This window comes from Staurois parvus, unplaced genomic scaffold (assembly GCF_062004578.1).
Source record: "Staurois parvus isolate SC_StPar_1 unplaced genomic scaffold, SC_StPar_1.0 ptg000415l, whole genome shotgun sequence".
Lineage (NCBI taxonomy): Eukaryota > Metazoa > Chordata > Amphibia > Anura > Ranidae > Staurois > Staurois parvus.
In genome coordinates, this window is record NW_028318211.1 from 5202244 (window position 1) to 5220934 (window position 18691).

Below are 18691 nucleotides of genomic sequence, written 5' to 3' on the forward strand. Positions count from 1 at the left end.
CTTGGCATCACCGATGAATGTATGCTATGGGAGCCCTATACACAGGAATCTCTGGCTGGATACATGAAGGATGGGCTGTGTTCTTCTCCCCTCTTCTCATGACACACTCCATGGAGCAGAGCTCCCTATGAGATGGAGGTGTGATCTGAGCATGGGACATACACCTCTCCTTCTCTGATCCCTCGCACACAGAACACTCCTTAGTGACACCCGGCAGCATCCTCAGCACAGGGACGCTCCCCATTGGTCAGCCAGAGACTTGCCTCCAGTGAGGTCATCTGTGACATCAATCAGGTGGATGCAGAGCCATACGTGACAAGCCAGTGCCACACACCGAGGAGGAGGAGGACTGGCCGAGCATCCCACACTCATCTGCCATGGCACACTGCGGAGAGGAGCACAGGTAGTACAACCCCAAGGAGGAGGAAAGCATGGCTAACACTCAGAACCTGCCAGATCATAATGACACATCACTAAGTAGAAGGCATCAAGCCTAATTCACAGGAAAGGTCATGATGTTCAGGTGTAACAGGTAGATTAGGACAGAGGAGACTAATGTGTCATGGTGGAGGAGTGTACACACAGACTGCCTTGTCCACACCTAGATGGAGGGATGGAGCTTTCCTAGCAAGAGCAATGGGGAGGGAGGATGGACTCCTTCACACAGTCATCAGTCACTGGATTATCCCTCTTCGTTACTCTGGGTCTGTTTTCATGATGTTTTCCCATCCTTATCCTGATCAAAGCAGACAAATGTGCCAGCAGTGTAGATTCTGTATAATGTACCAGAAAACCGGTTGTAAGCGGATTTCCAGAATGCCCCAGGGCCATCACTGTGCCATTGCAGAAAAGGAGGTATGGAGAAGGTGTGTGATCTATGGCAGTCACTGGTTGGATGATTGGCACTACTTACAGAAGGAATATGTATAGGAAATCCTTTGTATCTGATTCCTTTATGGGATTAGAAATGAGTGACAGTCAGATCATGCTTATATATCAGAAATGTATAGGGGTTCCCTTATATCTGATTAAAAATGAGTGAAAGTCAGATCACCTTACATAAGGAAATGATATAGGAGATCCTTTGTATCCGATTCCTTCATGGGATTATAAATGAATGACAGTCAGATCACTTTACATAAGGAAATGATATAGGAGATCCTTTGTATCCGATTCCTTCATGGGATTATAAATGAGTGACAGTCAGATCACTTTACATAAGAAAATGATATAGGAGATCCTTTGTATCCGATTCCTTCATGGGATTATAAATGAGTGAAAGTCAGATCAGTTTACGTAAGGGAATTATATTGGAGATCCTTTATATCCGATTCCTTCATGGGATTATAAATCAGTGAAAGTCAGATCACCTTACATAAGAAAATGATAAAGGAGATCCTTTGTATCCGATTCCTTCATGGGATTATAAATGAGTGACAGCCAGATCAGTTTATGTAAGGGAATTATATTGGAGATCCTTTGTATCTGATTCCTTCATGGGATTATAAATGAGTGACAGTCAGATCACTTTACATAAGAAAATGATATAGGAGATCTTTTGTATCCGATTCCTTCATGGGATTTTAAATGAGTGAAAGTCAGATCAGTTTACGTAAGGGAATTATATTGGAGATCCTTTGTATCCGATTCCTTCATGGGATTTTAAATGAGTGACAGTCAGATCACCTTACATAAGGAAATGATATAGGAGATCCTTTGTATCCGATTCCTTCATGGGATTATAAATGAGTGACAGTCAGATCACTTTACATAAGGAAATGATATAGGAGATCCTTTGTATCTGATTCCTTCATGGGATTAGAAATGGACAAGTCAAATTATGCTTATATATCATAAATGTATAGTTTCTTTACATCTGATTAGAAATGAGTGAATGTCAGATCACTTTACATAAGGGAATTATATAGGAGATCCTTTGTATCTGATTCATTCATGGGATTAGAAATGTACAACAGTAAAATCATGCTTATATATCATAAATGTATAGGGATTACCTTATATCTGATTAGAAATAAGTGAAAGTGAGATCATTTTACATAAGAAAATTATATAGGAGATCCTTTGTATCTGATTCATTCATGGGATTAGAAATGTACAACAGTCAAATCATGCTTAAATATCGGAAATGTATAGGGATTCCCTTATATCAGATTAGAAATTAATGAGTGTCAGATCACTTTACATAAGGAAATTATATAGGAGATCCTTTGTATCTGATTCCTTCATAGGATTAGAAATGGGTGAAAGTCAGATCACTTTACATAAGGGAATTATATAGGAAATTATTTGTATCCGATTCCTTCATGGGATTAGAAATAAGTGATGATCAGATCATGCTTATATATCAGAGATGTATTGGGGATCCCTTATATCTGATTAGAAATGAGTGAAAGTCAGATCCCCTTATATAAGGGAATTATATAGAAGATCCTTTGTACCTGATTCGTTCATGGGATTAGAAATGTACTACAGTCAGATCATGTTTATATATCATAAATGTATATATATATTCCTTTATATCGAATTAGAAATGGGTGAAAGTCAGATCACTTTACATAAAGGAATTATATAGGGGATCCGTTGCATGTGATTCCTTCATGGAATTAGACCTGGGTGAAAGACATCTCATGCTTGCATCAGTGAAATGGATAGGTGTTCCTTTGTATCTGATTCTTTTATGGGGTGAGAAATGCTTGAAAGTCAGATAATGAGTACATAAGGGAATTATATAGGGGTTCCTTTATATACGATTCCTTCATGGGATGAGAAAAGGGCAGAATGGGCAGAAGAAACATATACGGGTTCTCCTGTATCTGATTTCTTCCTGGGGTTAGATATGGGTGAAAGTAAGATCATGTTTCCATAAGGCTACTGTATAGGTGTTCTCCCATATCTGATTTCTTCATAGAGTTAGGTATGGGTGAAAATCAAATCATGTTTACATAAGGAAAATGTATAGGGGTTCTCCTACATTTGATTTCTTCATGGAATTAGATATGGACAGAAATCAGATCATGTTTGCATAAGATAAATGTATAGGGTTCCCCTGTATCTGATTTCTTCATTGGATTAGATAGTGAAAGTCAGATCATGTTTACATAGGGGGAAATGTATAGGGGTTCCCCTATATGTGATTTCTTCATGGGGTTAGATATGGGCGAAAGTCAAATCATGTTTACATAAGGGTCACATATAGGGGCTCTCCTGTGTCTGATTTCTCATGGGGTTAGATATGGGTGAAAGTCAGATTGTGTTTACATAAGGGAAATGCATAGGGGTTCTCCTACATTTAATTTCTTCATGGCTTTAGATATGAGTGAAAATCATGTACCCATAAGGGAAATGTATAGGGATTCTTCTATATCCAATTTCTTCATGGGATTAGATATGGGTGAAAGTCAGATCATGTTTTCATAAAGGAAATGTATAAGGGTTCTCCTGTATCTGATTTCTTCATTGGGTTAGATATAGGCAGAAGTCATGTTTACTCAAGGTAAATGTGTAGAGTTGCGGTTTCCAATGTTTTTAAACAAAGGGCCAGTTTACCGTCTTTAAGACTTTGAGGGAACTGGACTGTGACCAGTGGAAGTAGAAAATGCCCCATCATTGGTATTAGTGGGAGGAATATTGCCCCATTGTTAGTATCAAGGGAAGGAATAGTGCCCCATAATTGGTATCAGTGAGAAGAATAATGCTGTGCCATTGGTGTCAGTGGGAGGAATAGTGCTCAATTGTTGGGGTCATTGGTAGGAATAGTGCCCCATTGTTGGGGTCATTGGTAGGAATAGTCCCCTATTGTTGGTATCAGTGACAGGGATTATGCCCCATTGTTCATGTCAGTGGGAGGAATAGTGCTCCAAGGTCTGGATAAAAGCAAGCAAAGGGCTACATCCAGCCCCCTGGCCGCAATTTGAGGACATGGTATTGGGGCTTTCCTATATCGGATTTCTTCATGAGACAAGATATAGGTGATTATGTTTATATAAGAGAAATGTATAGGGCAGGGGTCTCCAAACTTTCTAAAAAAGGGCCAGTTCACTGTCCTTCAAACTTTAGGAGGGCCAGACTGTGGCCAACAGGAGTAAAAAGTGTCTTGGTGTCAGTGGGAGTAAACGGTGTCCCATCATTGGTGTCAGTGGAAGGAATAGGGCCCCATCTTTGATATCAGTGGAAGGAAGAGTGCCCTATTGTTAGTGGCAGAAACTATGCCTCACTGTTGCCGACAGTGGGGGGAATAATGGCCCAAGGGCTGATTAAAAGCAAGAGCAAGCAAAGGGCCACATCCAGCCCCTGGGCCACAGTTTGGAGACCACTGGTATAGGGGCTCTCCTATATCTGATTTCTTCATGGGACAAGATATGAGTGAAAGTCAGATCATGTTTACATAAGGGAAATGTATAGGGTTAACGCTGTATTTGATTTCTTTATGGGGATTGGACACAGGCAAAAGTCAAATCATGCTTACATAGGGGAATTATTTAGGGGGCTTTTTTATCTGATTAGAAATAGGTGGAAGTCACATCATGCTTACATAAGGGAATTATATAGGGGATCTCATGTATGTGATTCCTTCATGGGATTAGACATTGGTAAAAGTTAGAGACAGAGATACCTACAGTTTCCCGTAGATTTTCTATTATGTCATGCGTTTTGGTACATTTTCTGAAAGTGCACCAAAGAAACGGCATACAGGACTTCTGGTGTGCTTTCAGAAAATGTGCCAAAAATGCAGAACCTAATAGAAAGACTATGGGGAACCACGAGTAAACTGCATGAAAACCACTGGTACACCCGTGCTGTGGCCAAACCGCAGTGCAGCCCTAAAAAGTTGTAAAATATATTTCAAGTAGCACCACAGGAGGAGAGGAGATGTGGATGTGTAGAGATGGACAGCCACCACTATCATCCAACAAAAAATGCATTTTGTTGTGCAAATAGAAACTGGTACATTTTCCCCTCATGTGCCAATCTTTTTTAATCCCCTATATATGTGTACAGTCTTGTAACATGTGGTATCAGAGCCCTCAGTTGTCCAGAAATGTACAGAATGTCCTTAAAGTGTCACTAAACCCAGGACCCTGCATTCACTCTATCTGGTCTCCAACAGTACACGCAACATGGAAATGCAATTATTTTAGTAAATATAAACTGCTAAATACCTTTTCTCATCAGCAGTTAGAGCAGTCTTGTGACTTCTATCAGTGTTCAGCACTGGTTAAAGCTTGTAGGAGGAGTTTTCATTCTGCTGTAGGAGGACGCATAACCCTTGACCTCTGTCTGGAAAGTGCTGATTGGCCCTGTGCTGATCCCATGCACTCTCCCAAGAAAAAAAACAAACAACCTTTCTAGCAATACACACCAAACTGAGCATGTGCAGAGTGACTCCACACGATATGTATTATCAAGAGATAAGAGGGGGGCACTGGAAGAAGGGGAGGATCAGTGAAGTCAGGATGAAACAGCATTTTTACACAATGCAGAGGATTAACCCCTTAGGTCCCACAGTGAGTATAACAATCATGCTTTACTGCATATACAGACTGATTTTACTGTTGTGGGTTTAGTAATACTTTAAGGCTGTCTATAAAATCATTAATCGTCCATAAAAAATGCATTTTTTGTGTATTTGAATGTCAACCTGGTTATATTAAATCTAAACTCGACAACCAACTGCAAATGGCGGTAGCCTGCTAAATAGAGGAAATGCTTTATATGGCACAGCTCAAAATAGCATGAGGAAAAATTGCTCATTCAGCATTACACACAATAGTTATGTGATATATGTACAGTATATTATCATTGGTAGATTGGTAAATTGTTTTGAAAATATGAAATAATTCTATAATATATTAGAAATACTCTCTCTCTCTCTCTCCCTCTCCCTCTCTCTCTCCTAAATGGTTAGCACTTCCGTCTGGCAGTACTAGGGTCGTCGGTTTAAATCCCAGCCACGGCACCACCTGCCTGGAGTTTGCATGTTCTCCCTGTGCCTGCATGGGTTTCCTCCCACACTCTAAAGACATGCTGGTAGGTGAATTGGCTCCTGTCTAAATTGGCCCTAGTATGTGTATGTATGAATGTGAGTTAGGGACCTTAGACTGTACGCCCCTTGAGGGTTAGGGACTGATGTGAATATACACTATATATATGTAAAAGCGCTGCGTAAAATTGACAGCACTATATAAGTACCTGAAATAAATAAATAAATGAAATATATATATATATATATATATATATATATATATATATATATATATATATATATATGTTTTTTTTTGTTTATTTTTTTTTTCCCAGTGGTTAGCCCAGTCACAATCCCAATTGTTTGGGAAGTTCTACATAAAAAAGTTTGCCTACGGACAAGCTCATGAACAGAATGGCATCACAAGCCAGTATTTATTTTGTCAGATGTAGTATCACACTTTTGTGAAAAAGCAAGTTCTATAAAACACATACTATGTTTAAGGCCTATGTACTATGCAGCTCTATCATTTGCCGATGAGAAGAGTTGTGCATTCCCCCTTTCCCCCTGTCCAGAAGTGGTACTGTCCTTTTTTTTTCTAACACTTTTTAGAGATATTCTTCCTTGGCTGTCTAGAAAATTCCTGTCTGGCTGGCATAATGTACCAATAGGAAGAAAAACATTCTGTCACCATTGCTTATACAAGATACAATGACTTTCCTACTTTTTTTATGTTTTCTTCTAAGACTGCACAATGGCCATCATGTAGAACTGTGGGTAATGGTTGTGGCCAGATGCCAAATAACAGGGGCCGAGGTCCTCTTTTGTATGATGGATGAACACAGTAAGGTTTTGTTTTTAGAGTGGACTTGTAAAATCAACAGCATTTATCACTACGTTGTGTAAAAGACTGCAGAAACAATCCTTTCAGATTTCATCCAGGCTGGCAGAAGAGCATAATACACCTTTATTGGCCAATTGTGTTGATCTGACAGATCGGTCCGGATACAGACTGATTGTGTGTGTTCAGCATTGTCTTGTTTATGAAAACACTTTGGCACTTCAAAGCTGTCAGAATACAATGGCCTGGCAGGAGAAAGAACCAGAACGTGGTGCAAGAAAGTTGTGTTCTGTGTGCGTTTCCCACAAAGGCAGTGCATTTGAGCACAGTGCAGGAAACGGACAGAGAACACACCTTCTTCGCACGGTACTTGAACGCACTGCCTTTGCAATCTGCTCCAGGTACCAATGTAATGTTACTGGCACCCCAAACTAGAGATGTGCACGACAGAATTCCTTTGTTTACGTTAATAATTTAATTTCCTCATATTCGTTATGTTAGAATGATTCATTTTAGGAATTTATTTCGTATATTTGGCTTAGTTTCTTATATTCATTATTTGCAAATCAATTAGAAATCGACATTCAGACAACAGCTATATTCATTCTGTTTTAGTCTATTCTGTTCTGTTTTTGTTATTCTATTCTATTTTGTTCTTTTCTATTCTGTTTTCTATTCTGTTCTTTTCTATTCTATTATTTTAATTTCTATTCTATTCTTTTATATTCTAGTTCTTATTTATTTATTACAGGTACTTATATAGGGCCGTGCTTTACATATATATTGTACATTCACATCAGTCCCTAACCCTCAAGGGGTGTACAGTCTAAGGTCCCTAACTCACATTCATACATACACATACTAGGGACAATTTAGACAGGATCCAATTAACGTACCAGCATGTCTTTGGAGTGTGGGAGGAAACCGGAGTAACCAGAGGAAACCCACACAGACACAGGGAGAACATGCAAACGCCAGGCAGGTGGGTTTCAAACCAACAACCCTAGTACTGCCAGGCGGAAGTGCTAACCATTTAACCACTGTGCTGACCATTTACATATTCTCTCCTATTCTGTTGTATTCTATTCTAGCCTATTATTTTCTATTCTGTTTTATTGTATTCTATACTAATCTGTTCTATTCTATTCTGTTTTATTCTATTACATTTTGTTTTATTCTATTCTATCCTCTTTCATTCTATTCTATGCTTTCATTTCCTATTCTATTCTGTTTTATTCTATACTATTTTTTTGTATTCTATTGAACAGCCTAAGGAGAAATCATCGTCTTATTTCACTTTTATATCCTACTGTATTTATTGCAATATATTTCCATTTTGAAATTAAATTCATTTTCGAAATCGGATTTATTTTCAAATTTAAATTCAGATCATTTGTTTTCTTATAATTTATTTTGGATTCGTTGAAATTCGTTACTATTGTGATTCTGAAATTCAGGTACATCTGAATATCCTCCATGAGCAGGGCCATCCTATTCCTTCTGTATTGAACAGTATTGTAATTGTACTGCCCCCTTTATATTGTAAAGCATTGTGTAAACTGTTGGTGTTATATAAATGCTGTGTAGTGATAACAATAATAATAATATCCGAACAATGAAAATTTGGTCTGAATTTTGATTCCTAATGAAACTAAGCGCACATGTCTACCCCAAGCATAGATTGCAAATGATTGCAGTATTGTGCGATTTGTTGCAGCACATTTTTTAAAAGTAGTGCATGCACCACATTCTGGTGCAATTCCAACCTATTCAAATGAATGGGAATTTACAGGAATCGCACACATATGCATAGTGTTCTGCGATCCTGGTGTGAACTGGCTCTGAAGGCTGGCTGATATCTCTAACTATTGGCAGACTTTTTGGATTAGGATTGATATAGCAAATCTGTGACATTCCTAGCGATGTCACTACTGCTCTACTCTATAAAGACAGCTGCTCTGTGTGAGCAGATTTAATCCAAAAACCAGTAGACGTACATCAAAATATGCAATTGAGGCAATTACCAGCCATAGCAGTGATCAGCTCTTCTTCAGCCTGGGTGCACACTTGTGCGGTGCGGCATATCACATGCGATTCACACAGGATCCGAAACACATTCCACATGTGAATTCTGTGCGGTGCAATTTGAGCCATACATTTTGTATGGCTCAAATCGCACTGTATCCACACCAAAAAGGCGCAGGACCCTTTTTTTGGTCCGCACTAGAATCGGATCACATGGGTATTCACACCCATGCGATCCGATTCTGCACATTACACCGCATTTTGTGGACTGATTTCAGCGTGTTGTTAACATACACACCTGCAGCGGTTCGCATGAACGGGGTATGATAGTGATGCAGTGCGGAATTCGCACAGAAAGTCCACACTGCATCAGTGTGAACCCAGGCTTAATGTGCTAGTTGGACTCTAATGTTAAAGCACAGTGAACATGGGCCATGTGCAAATTGTTCATTTTTAGTAAATACTGGGAAAGCTCTTCAGTAGTGGAATAATTCACAGTAGCAAAGGTGCTTCTGTTGCCTATTGTATCCCCCAGATCAGCTAATTGTAACCTATATCTACAGAGCTGCAATTACTGGGTGGAATTCTGGTCTGAGAAGATAGTCAACAGAGCTGTATACTCAGCCCTGACTATTAGGTGAGCATTTTGCACCACACTCAAGAGAAAGGATAATATGACAATCAGGGGCGGACTGACCATTTGGAAACTCGGGCACTGCCCGAGGGCCCGGGGTCAGGAGGGGGCCCCATGAGATGCCCCTGGTACCTTTTTCATAGGCTTTTTTGAGTTTGGGCAAGGACACAGGGGTCCTATGATCCCCTTTTGCCCGGGGGCCCCATGAGTTGTCAGTCCGCCCCTGATGGTAATTAGGTAATTCAGTAGCTAAAGAAATCCAGCCCTTAAAGTTTTACTAAACCCACAACAGTATAATCAGTCTGTATTTGCAGTAAAGCATGCTTGTTATACTCATGGTGGAACCTAAGGGGTTAATCCTCTGCAGATACAAAACCTCCTGCGCTCAGAGACCCAAATCAGAATTCAGCTGGTAGAACCATATATAAAAGTTCATCCAATGGCCGATCAAAGGTTGTGCAGCTTAAACACAAGACTGGGGAAGCCCAACAGAAACTGTAACGGAGAACAAAAACACAAGTGCACCAAACTTGTGCATTACCTCAGTAAGTAAAGGGTGAATGTATTACATTGAGATATATACTCACAAAAGTAGCATTGGTAAAAGCATATAAAATCCAACATCAGCATACTGGAATAGCAGACAAGTGCAGGTCCCATCGAGAGGAGAGACTCTCAGAATGAAGCTAACGTGTTTCGAAGGGGGATCCCTTCTTCACTCAAGAGAAATGATAATATGACAATTAGGTAATTAGTTAGCTAAATAAATCCAGCCCTTAAAGTGTTACTAAACCCACAACAGTAAAATCAGTCTGTATATGCAGTAAAGCATTCTTGTTATACTCATGGTGGAACCTAAGGGGTTAATCTTCTGCATTGTGTAAAAATGCTGTTTGATCCTGACTTTTCTGATCCTCCTTTCTTCCAGTGTCCCCCTCTTATTTTCTGATAAGACATATCATGTGGAGTCACTCTGCACATGCTCAGTATGGTGTGTATTGCTAGAGGGTTTTTTTTTTCTTGGGAGAGTGCATGTGGTCAGCACTGGGCCACTAAGCACTGTCTAGACCAGCCTTTCTCAACCAGAGTGCCCAGGTACCCTGGGGTGCCTTGAGGTTTCTTCAGGGGTGCCTTGGCAAAATGTCTAAAAATTGCCCAAAACTTGTATACAAGCCAGTAGGTGGAACAAGCCTGCCTTTTAGTTACACAAAGCCACAGGTTGTCATTTTGCACCATTACAACCTTATAGCCACCAGCGTCCTGACAACCAATGACATCAGTTGATAAGGAGGATGTTAGCTGCCTACAAAGCATCCTACTTTGACCCACCCCTGCCCCTCTTCATCAATTCTGGGGTCACATTAGCTCAGTGATGGAGAAAAACTGAGGGAGAAGAGAAACACTGGCATACTAGTCAGTACCAATCTGCAACAGTGTATTTGCTTTGGAAGAATAAATCACTTCTAACATTGGGTGTCCTACATGTGTGGATGTTTCTGCATTCTATAAACTATTAGAATAGTTTTTCACATTTTAGAATGGCGTGCCTCAAGACTGTCCATAATTTTAAAGGTTGCCATGGGACTGTTCATAATTTTAAAAGGTGCCTAGACTGAAGAAAGGTTGACAAACACTGGTCTAGACAGAGGTCAGGGGTTCTACATCCTTCTACAGCAGAATGAAAACTCCTCCTACAAGCTATAACCAGTGCTCTGCTGGACACTGATAGAAGTCACAAGGCTGCTCTAACTGCTGATGAGAAAAGATATTTAGTGGTTTATAGTTACTAAAATAATTGCATTTCCATGTTGTGTGTTCTATGGGAGACCAGATATAGTGAATGCAGGGTCCTGGGTTTAGTAACACTTTAACTGGAGAGATAAAGTGCTACATGAAAGTGGAATCGCAATGGTTGCTTTCATTTGCTGCATCATGTTGCCTCTTGTGCTCCCTTGTAAATATGTTAAAGTAGATAGAGTGGAGAGGGATTAAAAAATCTGATGGGGGTTATAACCTTCCCTTAGGATCAATGAACACTGGCTTAAAAATTGCTGCTTCTACAGGAGTTGTGTGTTTTGCCTGTAGAAGCAGCTCAGTGTTATCCTATGTGTCCATGTACATTAGGATGATTTGAGGCATATTTTAAGCTCAATGTATAAAGGCAGGAAAAAAAATGCTTCCGTATTGCATTTTTGATTGGAGCTTTCTGTCAGAAAAAATGCTAAACTCTCCTCAACTTGCCTAAATTGTGTGTAATAACGATCTATATCAGAGGTTTTTCTTTCTCTGCAAAGGGAACTGGTGTTTTTTTTAAGCCCAGTGTGCCTGGAGCCTTACAACCCCACCAAAATGAAAAAAAGTTTTTCCTTTGTTCTAAACCGGCTGTTTGGGTGATGTACTTGGTTTTCGAGACCATACAAAAGTGAAACATTTTAAAATACACTGCTTTGACCTTCTGAGCCATATGCCACTTTGGGTTGACCTTGAGTTGAGTTCACCTTTAGAAACATGTTGCATGTTCCACCCATTTTTACCCCCGGTTCACACCTATGCGGGCGGGCGGCCCCCGTTTTGCATGGACACGAGAGCCCATTCATTTGAATGGACTCCCGTGCCCATGACACGCAGGAAAGAGTCCCTGCACTTCTTTGGAAACCGCAGCCCACACGGGAGCTTAGGTTCCCAGTACGGTTGCGTTTCCCAGTGCGGGCGGCATGCCATTAGAACTAATGGCACCCGCCCGCGGGTCCACAATTCTCTGTGCAGGTGATGTGGCTGCACGGATTTTCATGCAAATCCGCAGCGGCACCACCCGCATAGATGTGAACTGGGAGTTAGGGTGGAACATGTAACATGTTCCTGCTCCTGCAGTTGCTCCCCACACTCCCTGTGACAGCAGGTCAGGGATCTTCTGTCTGTACCAGCTGTCAGTATTTGACAAGACTGCTCCGCCCACACAGCTGCGTCATTCATTCACAGAGTTCCGTGAATGGAAGAACTACAAGTACTGACAGCCATTGCGGCTATCGATTTGTAGCTCTCAAAGAACTACAAGGATGCTGTTGAGCGCTCTAGGTAGTTAATTGTCTCTTCCTGTCATTGCGTAATTGCCTTTCCTTATGAGGTACGAGCAGACAAGTCTACAGGAGTCTTACATTGCACCCACGACCTGTTGATCAGGGGTGCAATGCTTTGCAGGCTCCTAGTAAAAAAAAATAAATGTACATTTTTTTTCCCAGCAAAAAGATGTACATTTAGTATTTTTTTTACAAAGGTGAACTTATCCTTTAGTTAGCGAAAATCATTGATCAGACATATCTGGTATTGAGCAGACATCCAATAGAAAAATCAAAGAATCCCCTGCGCTCAAAGGTGGTATGCTGATGATGGATAAATGTCAGGTCTTTGGCACTTCCAATCCTCGCACAGGCTTTGAAACCCAGAAGAATCATTGTAAAATAAGGGAAGACGGGTGCACCAGCCTAGTGCATTATCTGAGACAAAAACTTTAATAGTACAAATATAAGTACATACTCACAAACAGCTGTGATAACAATAGCTTGTCAAAGTCCAAAGCGACCTGGTCACCAAGTCAACTCCCAAACCATGAGAGGACCCTTCAGATGGCTGATGCGTTTCAAGGGGCGGTCCCCTCGTCCTCAGAGCCACTCTTGGACTTGGTGACTAGGTCGTTTTTTGTCTCAGGTAATGCACTAGACTGGTGCGCCCTTGTTCCCTTATTTTACATTGAGTAGACATCAGCTGATCATAGACAATGGATTAGCAAGTTGGGGTGATGATTATTTAAAAACAATCTTTGCTTTAACATGCATGCTTGGATAGCTCATGCCTGCATATAAAAGCATTTAGAAAAGAGAGGGAAAAATCATTCATAAAGCTCTAGTCTACTCACCAGTTAATGATGAAATAAAGCCAACCCAGGAAGTAGCTAGACTTTATGGCCAAAAGATTTATAGACAAAACTATGGACATTAATATGGAGTTGCCCCCCTTTTGCAGCTTTAAAAGTTTGTCTGTGGGAATTTTATGCATATTAAGCCAAAAGAGCATTTTGAGGTCAGGTAATGATGTTGTATGAGAACACCAGGCTTGCAATATGTATTTAATTAAACCCATGTGAAGTGCATGAGAGCAGAAGCTCTCCTAGGTCTCTGCCTCCTCAATAGTTGAGACAACGGCTCCTGCTGCCATTAGTCACAGCCAGTCAGGAAGGAGTAGGGGGGCAGGGCTGAGCCATGCTCTGTGTGTCTGATTGACACACAGAGGCAGCTTGGAAACAAGCACACACGAGTGCCCCCAGCACAAGCAGTTTGCTCTGGGAGCACTCAGCAGGATCAAGGGACATGGAGCAACCAGAGAAGACGAGGATTGGGCCTACTCTGTGCAAAACCATTGAGCAGGTAAGTATAACATGTTTGTAATTAACCAGTTTTGGACCGCCTCATGCAGATATACTGCTGCAGGGTGGCCACTCTGTGCTGGATCATATATCTGATACGTGATGTTGCTCTCCTGGGTAGGGTGCACATGTGTGCATGCACCACCCCAGCTGTGCTGTGATTCATCACAGCACAAGCCGATCTGTGGGTACCAGCCAATGATTTATGACCCGCTGACTGGGGGAGTCGATGACAGAAGAGAGCTCTGTGATTGTGAACAACACAGAGCACTGCCCTGACAGCATGATGTGCCAGTTTTTGTTTCCCTGCAAAGCAGGAGATAAAAATCAGCACATCCCTTAGTAAAATCAGCACACAGTAAACACTTTACATTTGTTAGGCACACAGTTAACCCTCTGATTGCCCCTAGATGTTAACCCCTTCCCAGCCAGTGTCATTAGTACCGTGTCAGTCTATATTATTAGTACTGATCACTGTATTAGTGTCACTGGAGATGTCAGTGGCAGTTAGTTCCCACACAGTGTTTGTTAGTGTCAGATTGCCCACCGTACTATTGCTTCCCGCTATAAGTCACTGATCACTGTTATTACAAGTAAAGAAAAAAAAATTATAAATAAAAATTCCTGTATCTTTACCATAGTTTATTGCTGCTATAACGTTCACTTCAACCAATCAATATACATTTATTGGAATATTTTTTACCTAAGACATAGCAGAATCAGGGGCGGAATGACCATTTGGAAACTTGGGCACTGCCCGAGGGCCTGGGGTCAGTAGGGGGCCCCATGAGATGCCCCTGGTACCTTTTTCATAGGCTTTTTTGAGTTTGGGCAAGGACACAGGGGCCCCATGATCCCCTATTGCCCGGGGGCCCCATGAGTTGTCAGTCCGCCCCTGAGCAGAACACATTTTGGGCAAAATTTATTAAATTAGATTTTTTTTTATTTTGTTATTGTTTATGTTTTATAGCAGAAAGTAGAAAATATTGGGGTTTTTTTTCAAAATTTTGGGTATTTTACATTTATATTGCAAAAAATAAAAATCCAGTAGTGATCAAATACCACAAAAAGAAAGCTCTATTTGTGTGAAAAAAGTGATATAAGTTTTATTTGTGTACAGCATTTCATGACCATGCAATCACCAGCAAAAGTAGCGCAATACCAAACTGCAAAAAATGGCCTGGTCCTGAAGGGGGTAAAAGTTCAAAAGAGTTCAAAAGTCAGAACATTTTTTAATTTGAATTCATTTTAGAATTTGGATAATTCGCTTTGTTATATTATTTTAGATTTGTTGAAATTTGTTACTAGTGTGATTCAGAAATTTGGATATATCCAAATCTCTGAATAACAAAAATTTTGTCCGAATTTCAATTCGTAACAGCAAATTGCATATGTCCACTCACCTCCACAATCCTCATCTGTCAGCATGTACTAGTGTTCCATAGACACAGGACCAGTGCTTCCACTAGGCCAGGGGTAGGCAACCTGCGGCTCTCCAGCTGTTGCAGGACTACAAGTTCCATCATGCCTCTGCAAGTCATAGCTGTAACTGTCAGTTTTGTAATGTTGCAATGCCTCATGGAAAATGTAGTTCCACAACAGCTAGAGAGCTGCAGGTTGCCTACCCCTGCATTAGGCAAACTAGGCAGTCGCCTAGGGCGCACTGCCACCTAGGGGAGCCTGGGCACATCACAGGCCGGCACTCTCTCTGTGTGGCCTATGAACCTCTTGTATGAATCCTTCATTTCTCTTCAGAATCCCCCTCTCCTGCTGCTGGCTCCCCCTAGGATGGGAAGTGATGACTTTAGCCAGGACCCCGGGTGGTCAGCAGTCTCTGATCGGAGGATTGGTCCATACATCTCATGTACACACACTGGCATGCACGATCCTTCAACTGTAACAGGGAGCTAGCTGGTGGTGGAATGGGATGTGTCCAGCACTGGCTCCACCTTCTTCTACACAGCCAATCAATAGGTGGGGTTGTGCTCTTGTTGCAGGGTTAACCCTATGTGAGTAGGATGATCGGGGCCCAAAGTGTATGAGAGGGAGGCTGTGTAGTGCTGGGAGGCCGCCTGTCCTCATTGAGAGTAGCAACATGGACTCCGGACCCTGGCAGGAGCCATCAGAGATGAGCTGAGCCTAGGAGGATGGCGAGTCATGGAGGTGACAGGAGGAGGAGGGAGGAGGACAATGGTTGGGGTGAGGGGAGCAGATAGTGATTGATCGTGTGGGACGCCATCGGGTCATGAATAATCCTTTAGCTATGGGGAGGGGTGGCAGAGGGGAGGAAGAAAGGACAGAGGAAGATGCCAGGTGTCTGGGACCAGTGTAGCAGCTGAGCTGCAGCTCCTTCCAGTGTTCCTCTGAGACTCAGTCCCTTACTGCAAGCCGGCTGGCAACCGCTGATCACTGTGGAGTTATTTTTTTTTTTTTTCTGTCTGATTGGTTAATACAGTTACATTATATTTGGTTAATATTTTGTCATTAATACTGATGACACTTATTTTTGCAAATTAAAAGAAATGTAGCAGTTTTATGTTTTGTTGATTGAATGTTTTCTACTGTTTTTAATTTTTTTTTTTTTTTGGGGGGGGGGGGGCGCAAGTAGCTGGTCTTGCCTAGGGAGCAAAGTAGTCTAGCACTGGCTCTGCATAGACATTAAATTGTTTGCTAATCTAACAAAAAAATGGCAACATCTGGTGACTGCACTGAAACCTGAGATTGAAAATGGTCATAAATAGTTTTCTAACACCAAGAGGTTTGTAGTTGAATAGCTGTTAAAAAAAAGTGACACTATGAGGTTGATTTACTGACAGGCTGTTTACTTTGCAAAGGAGTTTTCCCTTGAAAGTGGTGCAAAATTATCTTTGCAAAGAATACATAATCATGTGCTAGGAATATTTTAAATACCAGTATTTTTGCTTGTACATGATTGGAAGATGGAAATCAGCAGGTACAGTATTTACGTCATTCACTAAGCAAATGGAAAATTCTGTTGAAAAGCGATCAGTCTATTTACCTTTGGTAGACCAACCCCTGTATCTTTTATTTGTACTAAACCTTTATATATGTACAGTATATTGATACGGGAGTCAGGTTTAGAATCAGGTCAGATGCAACCAAGAGAAAGCTTGCTTTAAGATTCTATTTGGAAGAAATAGATTGCTTTTTACAATGTTGTAAATTGCAATCATATTATATACATTTACAATATGCCTACAATGTGATTAAACATCACATTCAATGGTTTAGACCCCCCCCCCGGCATTCAGACGGAATCATGACTTTGGTGGATTATCGGCCATGTATTACTTATTGTTCCTGTAATTGAGGGGGACCTACGTTGGGCTCTCATCTATGCCAAAATACGGTTGCTGTAACTAGAGCCACACGCACACCTTTGTTTTTTATTTTTACTTTTTCTAGTTTTTCATTAACGTTGTTCTGTTTTGGTTATGTCGTGTACAGGAGCAGACTGACAACTCATGGGGCCCCCGGGCAATAGGGGATCATGGAACCCCTGTGTCCTTGCCCAAACTCAAAAAAGCCTATGAAAAAAGGTACCAGGGGCATCTCATGGGGCCCCCAACTGACCCCGGGCCCTCGGGCAGTGCCCGAGTTTCCAAATGGTCAGTCTGCCCCTGGTCGTGTACTATTTTACACTGTATTGTTCTGGATATCCCGCCCCTGCGAGCGCTAGGCATCCAGGTCCTGTTCTTGCTTTTTTCTTGTATTTGCGAAAGCTGATTAATAGAGTTTGTTAAAACAAAAAACCCCTAAAACATCACATTTACATGCCTTCATCTGTATAAAGGAATACAAACAATTACAACTCAGTAGAACAGGACAAGCTGCTTCTATAAAAATGCAATACATGGCAAAAGCAACAGTCAGAAAAAGTTAACAATTTTAGTATCCAAATTATTGAAATTCAGAACAGGAAACAGAAAACTGCTTGTAGACAAGACTTCAGTAGAATCCTAATCTGGTTTGGGAAAGGGAACTATACAGTAATGCAAAGAAAGAGAATACCAGTCAGGAAGATTCCAATAGAACTGTACTGATGACTTGTATAGGGGAAGAATGAATACAGGAGACAGAGGAGTCATTTGTTTAGAAAAGTAAAAGTTTTCATGGCTTTGTGTTATCGAGGAGGGTGTGTTCTTGTGGATCTTAACTGCTGAGTTGTGATTGGCTTTCTACGGGGGTGTGAGAATTTGCTTGCACTGATAGGTGGAGAGCATCCCTCCTTCATACAGCATTAAAAATTGAAAAGTGGAGCTTTTTGGGCTGTCACTTAACTCTTTCATAGAAACCTGAACACACCCAGCATGTTCTTTCCATAACAGGTCATACCGCCTTCTAAGCCATGAACTTTGCTGTGAGCACTGGGGTCTGATAGCAAATGACTATGGCCTTCACTGTTAGAAAACATAAACTGATGCAAAGGTGATTCTAGTTCATATATTCATTTTTGACAAGGGTGATACGTGTACGAAGTGCAGAAAGAATATTGAGAGTGTAACAATATGGTTGTACTTTTTGTGTTTGTATCTAAATGTAACAAACTAAGGCAGGCAAAATATAAACAGTTTGTTCTTTTAGCAATCTCGTAGTTGTTGATACTAAATAAATAACTTCATAAATTTATAAAGGTTAGATTTCATCTAGCACAAGCATAAAGACTTTTTTTTATGAATTATTATGGCAATAATGTATTAGAAAAAGATCTAAGGGCCCTTTCACACTGATTCATTTTTGCAGCACTTGCCTCTTGCACACTGCTGC

General features: G+C 40.9%; 1 protein-coding gene across 1 annotated transcript in view; it reads left to right on the forward strand.

The window, feature by feature from the left end:
* Positions 1-249: 249 nt before the first annotated feature.
* PNP (purine nucleoside phosphorylase) overlaps positions 250-18691 on the forward strand; it is a 49884-nt gene continuing 31442 nt past the window's right edge. Inside the window, exon 1 of the mRNA XM_089687066.1 lies at positions 250-403. Within this exon, the coding sequence (XP_089543192.1) occupies positions 378-403 (26 nt within the window). The 5' untranslated portion in view covers positions 250-377. The remainder of the gene's footprint in view (positions 404-18691) is intronic.